At 55.5% G+C, this 9149-nt stretch overlaps 1 protein-coding gene and 1 non-coding gene across 2 annotated transcripts in view; one reads left to right on the top strand and one right to left on the bottom strand.

Annotated features, from left to right (window-relative positions):
* Positions 1-24: 24 nt before the first annotated feature.
* On the bottom strand, positions 25-97 carry TRNAK-CUU (transfer RNA lysine (anticodon CUU)). The gene has a single exon. It is a non-coding gene; the product is annotated as a tRNA-Lys (tRNA).
* Positions 98-892: 795 nt separating this feature from the next.
* ADAMTS7 (ADAM metallopeptidase with thrombospondin type 1 motif 7) overlaps positions 893-9149 on the top strand; it is a 49710-nt gene continuing 41453 nt past the window's right edge. Inside the window, exons 1-3 of the mRNA XM_074601038.1 lie at positions 893-1003; positions 1757-2109; positions 6402-6573. Coding sequence (XP_074457139.1) covers positions 904-1003; positions 1757-2109; positions 6402-6573 — 625 coding nt within the window. The 5' untranslated portion in view covers positions 893-903. The remainder of the gene's footprint in view (positions 1004-1756; positions 2110-6401; positions 6574-9149) is intronic.

The following is a 9149-nucleotide window of genomic DNA, read 5'->3' as shown; positions in this document are numbered from 1 at the left end:
AAACAGGGGAAGAAAAAATTAATGCGCCCAACGTGGGGCTCGAACCCACGACCCTGGGATTAAGAGTCCCATGCTCTACCGACTGAGCTAGCCGGGCGCTATGGTTAGGAGCTTCATTCTACGGTACTCGGCAGCGCCCCCCGGTCGCGCGCTGCCTGTTCCCTGTAGCCGCCGCCAGGAGTCGTTCAGCCTGGAGAAGAGAAGGCTCCGGGGAGACCTCAGAGACCCTTCCAGTCGCTAAAGGGGCTCCAGGAAAGCTGGGGAGGGACTCTGGAGCAGGGAGGGGAGCCATGGGACGAGGGGGAACGGGTTTAAACTGGAAGAGGGGAGACTGAGATGAGATATTGGGAAGAAACTCTTGGCGGTGAGGGCGGTGAGCCCCTGGCCCAGGTTGCCCAGAGAAGCTGTGGCTGCCCCATCCCTGGAGGGGTTCAAGGCCAGGTTGGACGGGGCTTGGAGCAACCTGGGCTGGTGGGAGGTGTCCCTGCCCAGGGCAGGGGGTGCCACTGGGGGGGCTTTAAGGTCCCTTCCAACCCAAACCACTCTGTGATTCTCTCCTCCAAGTTTTGTATTTCCCGCTCCTTTCATCCTGAAAAGAAAATTAAAAAAAAAGACGCCGCACGGGACAGCCTCAGCCGTGCTCTGCGCCCGGGAAACGGCAGCTTCGGGAAAGCACCGTGTTTTCATTTTTTCCACTGAAATTCGCGCAGCCCCGCGGCGGGGGCACCGGCGGAGGCGCTCACCGCGGCCGCGGGGGGGCGCCCTCGGCCCGCACCGGCGGCGGGAGGCGCGCGCTGCCCGGCCCTGCCCGCGCCCTCCGCAGCCGCGGAGCCCCGCCCGCCGCGGCCGCCTCGCCGGCGCGTCCCGCCGCCGCCCGCGCTCAGCCGCCCGCTGCCCGCACCCATGCCGGCCCCGCCGCCGGCCCCGGCCCCGGCCGGCCTCCTGCTCCTCGCCGCCGCGCTGGCCGCGGGCGCGCAGGCGGGCGGAGGGACGGGGCGGACAGGTCCGCTGAGGGAAGCGCGAGGGGGGCGCGGGGATGTGCGCGGGGCGCTCCGCGGGGCAGCGCGGCGGCTCCCGGGGCCGGGCAGCCCGGTGCCCCCCCGCCGCTGCAGGGCTCGTCCCGCGGCTCCGGTGGGATGCACAGGGCCGGGAGCCCGGCTCTCCCCGGGCTCCCCTTGGGCTCCCCCCGGCTCCCCCCGGCCGCAGCGCTGCGCACCCGGCTGGGCAAGCTCCGGGGCGCTCAGTGCCCGGGAGTGCTTTGCCCCCAGAGGCGGCTTCCGAACACCGCTTCAAAACTGGGATTTGAGGGTTTGGGGGTTTGTTTTGTTTGCTGGGTTATTTGGGGTTTTTGTTTGGTTGGTTTTTTGGTGGTTTTTTGTTTTTGTTTTTTTTTTAATTAAACAGCGGGAAGGTGTGCGTGGGTACTGGGAGCGCCCCGGCCGGAGCAGAGCCGCGGAGCTGAGTGGCCTCTGCCTTGCCTACCTCCATCCTTCCCCACCTTAACCCTCTCCCGGGGAAAATCCCAGCCCCTGCCACCCCCAGGGCATGGGGGCTGCGTGGGACCCCATGGGCCATGGGGTTCCAGCCTTTCCCCGCTCCCCGCTGTGCCTTTGGCAGCGGCAGCGGAGACCAGTCACCAGATGCAACGGGTATTTGGGTACCTGATCCTGCTGGGCTGCCTCGGAGTTCAGCAAGTTCATCACCTTCAGAAAGGTGACGAATCCCAAAGCTAACCACAGAACCCCTGTCTTCCCAGAGCCTGCCCTGCCGTACGCCAGCAGCGACATCGTTCACCCCATCAAGGTTGACGAGAGCGGATCATTCCTGTCCTACGATTTGTCCCACCGAGCACTTCACCGCAGGTCGCCTTCCTCCAGGAGCAAGTTTCTCGCCTTCTATGAACTGCATTACAAAGGGCAACCCCTGAAATTCAACCTGAGCCTCAACCACAACCTCCTGGCGCCTGGGTTCGTCAGCGAGCGGCGATACGGGGGCATCGCGAACGCCAAGATCCAGTCTCACGCGTCCAACTCCTGCCATATGATTGGGGAGGTGCAGAGCCGGGCGGTGACGGGGGGGCTGGCCGTGCTCAGCACCTGTGATGGCCTGGTAAGTACAGAGAGTTTTAGACAATAAGGAAATAGCCAAAGCTGCATGAAATCCTTTTTTCTCCTGAAAGCAATAGCAAAATTCCCTCTGACAGCAGCAGAGTCAGGATCTCTTTGCGTAGGTTTGATGCGGCCGTGGATGAGCTGACTGTAAATTTCCCATGGATTCCAGCGGTTTGGGAACTCTCGGGGACTGTGTTTACTTGTTTGTGTCCAAATTCCCAAAGAGAGCAATTCTCATAATCGCCTCTGCCTTCTAGTACATAAACGTAGGATTATGAGAAATGCATCTGAAAAGAAGGTGTTGGAAGCCGGGAGGTATTTATGGTAACGCAGCTCATGTACCGTGAAAATTCCTTATGTTTTGTGAACACCTCCCCTGCCTTATTCCGCTGCAAATATTTTCGAGGGCGATAGTGACTTGTAGGAGTGTAAGTTTTGCTGAAAGGAGAAGTGACTTTCACAAATAAGACTCTTGCGTCGGCACTCAGCAGGGCAAATTCAGGACTGCAGCGTAACTGTGCGTGTCTGCATTCGCTGGCATCCCGCTAGCGCAGGTACCGGGTCCCCGGGGGGGCTTAAAACCCCTTGGGGGGTTGCAGAAGTTGTACCATAGCACTTGGTAGCTCCCACGATGCTCAGAGCCCCATTCCCGAGCAGGGGCGGTGGGATGACAGAGGTGCTGGGGTTGCCTGCAGGCGGTGGGTGTATGGGGGGGGGGGTTCTCCTTCACAGGGGGTGACCCAGGGAAAACCCCCCGGCATCCTCAGCACAGGGTGGCGGGAGGGATCCCCGGCAGCGCTCGCACCCGGTGCCTGTGGGCTTGGAGGGACGGTAACTCCATGGCACCGTCGCTCTGCTGCCTGCCGCAGGTGGCTTCGTTTGGCCGGGGGCTGTGTTTGCGTTTTAAGCTTCCTGTGTTTAACTAAAGGCAGGCGTGTGTCCGTGCGCTGAGTGAGCCTGCTGGAGCGGTGCGGCTTCTTAATGGAAGGTCTGCAGAGGCCACCCGAGTCACTGCGGCGGGTCTGGAGGCGCCAGGGCGTGCTGCTGCGTGTCGGGGGGGGGCAGAGGGAGCGCGGTGGGGAGCATCGCTGCTGCCGCTCCCGCACCCCAAGCTGCAAGAAGAGAGCTCAGACCTTCCCCGCTGCGGCTGATGGCGGGGCAGGAGCTGGGCACGTCCTGGAAGGTGTCGGTTGCTCTTTTCCTACTAAATTGAACAGCGTTTGGGGATGTTTGTCACCCTGCGGTTCATGCAGCACCCCTGTCTCCAGGGGGATGAGGCTGCGGAAAATAGCCAGGGCTCATCATTCGGAGAAAAAATGGCCCGACGGACCTGGGAGGAACACACAACCTTTTGATTGTTTTTTCTGTGAATGTTTGTGTGAGGGAAAGACTGATGGCTGCAGTGCACACAGAAGCAGAAAGTGTTGTGAACGCTCCCGTGAATGTCAGTTTACACATGGGCACCTCCGGTAATGTATGATGGGTCTGGGAATGTTTGCGTGGCCTGAGCCAGCGAGCTGAAATCTGCCATCAGACATAGAAATCTGGTCTTGCAGCGTGAGTCAAGCAAAACTGAGCTGCTAATAGTGAATGGGCCGAAGGATGTTCACCCAGGACATTTGAAATATATTCTGGTTAAGGGAATTGGACTTCTCTTTGTGAATTAACCACAGACGGGAGAGCAAAAATAGAAGTTACTCATTAAATAATTTGTCATCCACGTAACGTGTCACCTGAAAGCATCCATTTCATAGTGGTGTTTGGTGAACCCCATCATTACGGTCTGTAAAGTGTGTCGAAAAATGAACAGTATCGTGCAAGTGCAATGAATTAGTATTATTTTTTAAGAAGCAGAAAAAATTGTTATCTCACAAAAGGCACTAGCACAACGATGCAAGAGGGTCTGCAGCCCAGAAACTGCGAGTGGTGAGCAAAACTCAGCCTTAAGTTGCTTTAAACCTTCTCTACTCAGTCTTAAAACAGCCGTGGGTTTTTGTCAGGCAGATACTAACCCACGGGAAACTGCGCTTAGCAGTGTGCCTCAGAATTGCTACGGGAAGGAAAGTATGTTCTGAGCTGCTGCCTCATTGCATTATATTACATTACTCAAACGCCACTTGTAAGCGTGGTATTCCACGTATTCTGGTATTCCAGGGTATAATCGAGGCACATGCTACTGGTGTGGGAAAGCCGGGAGCTGTCGGCTGGGGCAGAACATGGCATTTAGACGTGTGATGTGGTGGTGCTACCTTGTGTTTCATGCCCAGCGTTGCTGCACTGAAAGCGCTCCGCCTTTCCCAGCTGTAAAGCACACGCCTGCTTGCAGCATTCTCACGCGTTGAACCGAATCGCATCAGCACCTCGAAGGGCCGAGTTCCCCGATACCGTCGTTGGAGCAGCCCCTGCTCCAGCATCTGTTACCGGTGTAGCACACGGTGGTTGTACCTTGTTTGACACGCTTGGCCACCTCCAACATCCCTGTTCCCATGACCAGGCGTCACCTCTCTTACAACACTACTGTAAGATTTTGAACTCCTCCAGACAATGATTTTGAAATAAAATAGACTTGTAAGAGCTGGGTTCTGCTCTCTCTCCTGTGTAGTTTTGCCAGTGCAATTCCATCTTCTCCAAGGCTATTTCTTACTCTCGCTGCGGCCCATGGTGAGGGAGCAGGAGACAGGGGTTAGGGATGCTGGAACTGCTTACTGGGGTGGACTGGGACATGCAAGGTGTGGAAAGGTGAAGGTTAACCAGGTGTGTTTTAAACAGAGAAAACTGGACCTTTCTGTGGGCAGCAAACGCCACTTGGTGCTTCTGCAGAACCAGCCGGTGACAAATGTGGTCCCTGGGCAGATCTCAGCCGGGGCAGCAACCTCTGTTCCCTTCCTGGCTCGGAATAACCTGCATCTGGAAATGGAGAAGGAATGGTATTTGTGGCCTCCTTCCCTTCCTTCCCCGTCCCCACAGCATTTCCTCCTTGCTATTTCACATTTACAAGGAGTTAATTAGGGAGGAAGCCGTTTTCTCTTCCCCGGCACTGCATGAGCAGTGAGAAAGCATCACTGGTAGGCTCAGTCCCGTTGTATCTTGGCAACGTGGGAACAGTTGTAGAGGCATGTTTTGTTCCTCTCTCTTTGTCCCTGCCCTGTCCTGAGGTGTCAAAGTAACAAACAAGTCAGAGCAAAAGCACGGTGGGCAACGCTGAGCACAAGCAGGCTCCAAGTAAGCGCAGGACGCCTCCCTCTGCTCCAGACACCGTAAGGCTGCTCTGAAGGAACAGAGCAGAGGGATTTGTCTTCTGGCATAAAATACATTTACAAAACGCTCCTCGTGGCAGCACCCTGACTGGCCGAATGACGCTGCAGGCTCCCGCGGGAGCTGCCGTTCCTTGGGCTGAAGCTGCCCATCCAAAGAGCTTCCCGAGCAGCGCATGCAGCTGTGTGTCCGTGGGATGCAGCGTGGACAGTCCTGGGTGAGTCCGTAACGACGTGTTGCAGCTGGGCCAGGCCAGGGGGGTCGTAATTAGCCAAGGCGAGTTTCAGGGTGTCATTTCCTGCGAAAGGAGAGATGCCAACGACACATCCTCCCGTTGTTGCATGGAGGGGCCATGCTCCTTGCCCTGGGGCTGACTTTCCTTGATTGGAGTTCCTGCCGTGATCAACTGCCGCTGCAGGTTCCTCTTCCCCGGAGGTTTTCTGGTCTCTGACCGCGGGAAGCCCGCAGCCCAATGTTCACGGTGGTGGTGCCTCAGCAGTGCAGGGGGCCAGAAGCAGCTGGCTGCGTCTGACGAGGATATCCTCAGGAAAACATCTCCGTTTGTGCAACACTTACTCAAAACGCTGGTGCTGCAGTAGGGTCAAAGCCGTCCTTTGGGCTGTCTCCCTGGGCTCCCCAGAGCGGCTCCAGGGAGGTGGGAGATGGGTGGCATGAGCACAGCCTGAGAGCCTATGGGTGCTTCTTCCTGGTGTGCTCTGCTTCTCTGGAGACGGCATTTCTCCGTCTCAGCATCCCTGCCGTCCCTCAGCTCCTCACGATCAGACACCCATTGGGCTCACCACCCATCTGCACTTTCCGATGGGATCTCTTCAGCTTTTTACTTTCTTAGTGATCACCCCATGCTGGCTTGTTGTCTTTTGTCTGAGAGTTTAGGGCTCTAAAACACCCATAAAACCAGTTTCTTTAGAAAACACCTGTTTCTTCCTGGAAAATTTCGCAAACCCTCTCCCATTGGCAGGTTCTTCAGTGTGAGCCTGATGGCTTCATGGTGACAGCTTTGTCTCTCCCTACCAGAAAGGTGTGTTCCGGCTCATGAACGAGGACTATTTCATCGAACCAGTGTCCACCAGCTTTCGGGAGGATGGAGCGGCGCAGCCCCACAGGATTTACAAGCGCCAGGCGCCCGAGCACGGGGCAGAGCGAGGCAGGAGGCCACCAGCTCCACGGGAAACCTGTGGCGTCCAAGGTACAGTCCCCTTCCTCTCGCATTTTTGCAATGAGCTGGTAGGAGCTGGGTCTTGTGATTCATATGAAGCACACGGTAGGAAGATAAAGGGAGCAGGTCCAAGCCTAAGCCCCCTCCATTAGTTTTAAACCCCGGTGTTTGGCTCCTGTGTTGAGCTCCCAGCACCCGTCAGTGACACCGATTGGTCTCGGTTGGAGTTCTGCGAGTTGGGCTGGCGGTCCCCCCTGCCACCTAGGCTGGCAAGAAAGAAAACCCTCGGACCGAAAAACTCAACCATCAGAGGTGAGGGGACAGAGGGCGGGCTGTGGGCATCCTTCTGCGGGGTGACTTCTGGGGTGGGAGGTGTGTGGTGGGTGGGTGTCCGAGGGGCTGGAGCTGCTCTCTGGACAGCCCAGTGGCCCCAGGGCTGCCCACGCAACCGTTCCCACAGGCGGGTTTATTACGGAAAGGCTCAATTAAATGGCTCCTCAGGAGAGCTCGCTCGCTGAGCACTGGGCGGTGGGTTTGTGGCATTAGTGACTGGAGCCCACAAATCATGGGAATCACTGCAGAGCACAGGCTTGGTGTTCTTTTTTTTTTTCTCCTGCTGATTTTTCTGTATTTGCTTATGTTTCTCACATACATGACTCAATGCATGCTGAACCACAGGCTGCTCGCTCTCATCTTTTCCTCCTGGCCCCGATGTAAGCGACCCGTGATGTGGAGGCTGAGGGTTTGCTTTCATTTCCTTGCAAACATCGGTTTCTGCCCTGTCGGAGCAGTGGACTTTGGGAGTGAAACCCAGTCGCTGCCCCGGGAGTCTGCTGCGGGGCAGAGAGGGAATGCCACTGCCTTTGCCTCTGGCCGGAGCAGAGGGGTTGGATAAACTTCCAAACCCAAGATTTCAAGTAACGAGGAATTCAGTGCATCCCCAACAGATCAAGGGCTCTTTACTCCCCGTCTGCATTGGTGAAGCTGCATCTTCCAGGCAGTGCATCTTGTTTTGCGTATTTCCTAGAGCTCTCTGCTTCCAGAAAGTGGTGGAGTTTTTTCCTATAATCAGGTTATCTTCAGGCATTCTTCTGTTAATCTAAATTAATTATTTAATCTAAGGTAATAATCATAATGGCTCCTTCTAGACTTTGAAGTCTGTTCATTGTAAATGCATTTGCCCCATCCCTGGAGGGGTTCAAGGCCAGGTTGGACGGGGCTTGGAGCAACCTGGGCTGGTGGGAGGTGTCCCTGCCCAGGGCAGGGGGTGCCACTGGGGGGCTTTAAGGTCCCTTCCCACCCAAACCATTCTGAGATTTTATGATTCTGATTTTGCTGGATGTAATATGGCCTGTGTGTAGTGCATGTGGATCTCTACCGCAATCTGGGATAGCAAAGTGGATGTGATGTGTGTGCCCTGGAAGGGAAACCAAAAGTCTGTAGGATTTTAATCAGAGCAAACCTTTCATTTTGTACTCATGTGTTGCCAGTTTTCTTTGCAAAATGCCGCACAGGCAGGTGGTGTTGGGCTGTTAGTGCTATTTGGCTTCTGTCAATACTCGGTGCAGGCTGTGTGGACAGCTGGGGGACGGTTTAAGAGGGGTCTCAAAGGGAAAATGCCTTGTGAACCTCCCCTGGCATCCCGGGAGCCCTCTGCGCCCATCTTCTCTGCAGTACCTTCACATCCCGGCTGGAAGCTTAGCAGCAAAGGACACAATGGAAACAAGCTCCAAGGAAGCCATTGCGATTAAACTGTCACAGTGGTATTAGCAATTCATCAAATTATCCAGATACTTGGGATTTTTCAGGCTAGGGGATAAAACACTCTTTCACAGCTAAAGTACAGTATAGTCCATAAAATGTAAAAGTCCATTGTTAGCAAAGTAAGGCTGAGCCCTTAGAAACTGGTCATAAAAGCAATTCCCACTGTGTGGGATGTGGTTTGTAAAGCCTTTACCCGGCTTGGGGCTGACCCTGACCTTGATCTTGGAGCAGCGTCACAGGAAAAGTCTCCACATGAGAATTCCCAGTTGCTGGTGTGCGTGAGGAGCATCCGAGCTCTCCTCCGCCTCCTGGCTCCTTGCAGCCCAGTCAATGTTCCCGTTGTTTCTCCTTGGGAAGGAGCAGAGTTCGGTCTCCATGTGGCTGAGGAAATCTCGGTGCAGTCCTGCGACATCTCGGTCTTGCCCAGGACACTGATGAACTTTGGGATTTGGCTGAAGACATCAGTCCAGCTTCGGGGTGCGGAGTTTGTTGTGTTGGGGAACTGTCTCTCTCTGCAAAATACAGAAATGTTGAGCCACCGAGATTTCTCAGTACATGCTCAAGCATCTCTGCAGGGTTGCCTGTGACTTCACATGTCCATCCAAACCCTAAGCGCTCTGCTCTGGGAGGCTCCATGTTCCTTGTGGAATATTGCAAGCCCCGTTCTAGTGAAAGAAATCACTTCAAATGCTTTATTTTATTAATTTCTTTCTATCATGCTAATGTTGCTGTGCAACAAACTGAGGTCAGAGGCTTCACCCCCCCCGTAATTTTTTGGAACGTAAAGCACAGCAAAATACATGTAGGTTATGTGTGGGCCTCAGTGTGGGCCTTCTCAACAG

This window comes from Larus michahellis, chromosome 9 (genome assembly GCF_964199755.1).
Source record: "Larus michahellis chromosome 9, bLarMic1.1, whole genome shotgun sequence".
NCBI lineage: Eukaryota > Metazoa > Chordata > Aves > Charadriiformes > Laridae > Larus > Larus michahellis.
This window is presented reverse-complemented; position numbering and strand designations above follow the sequence as displayed.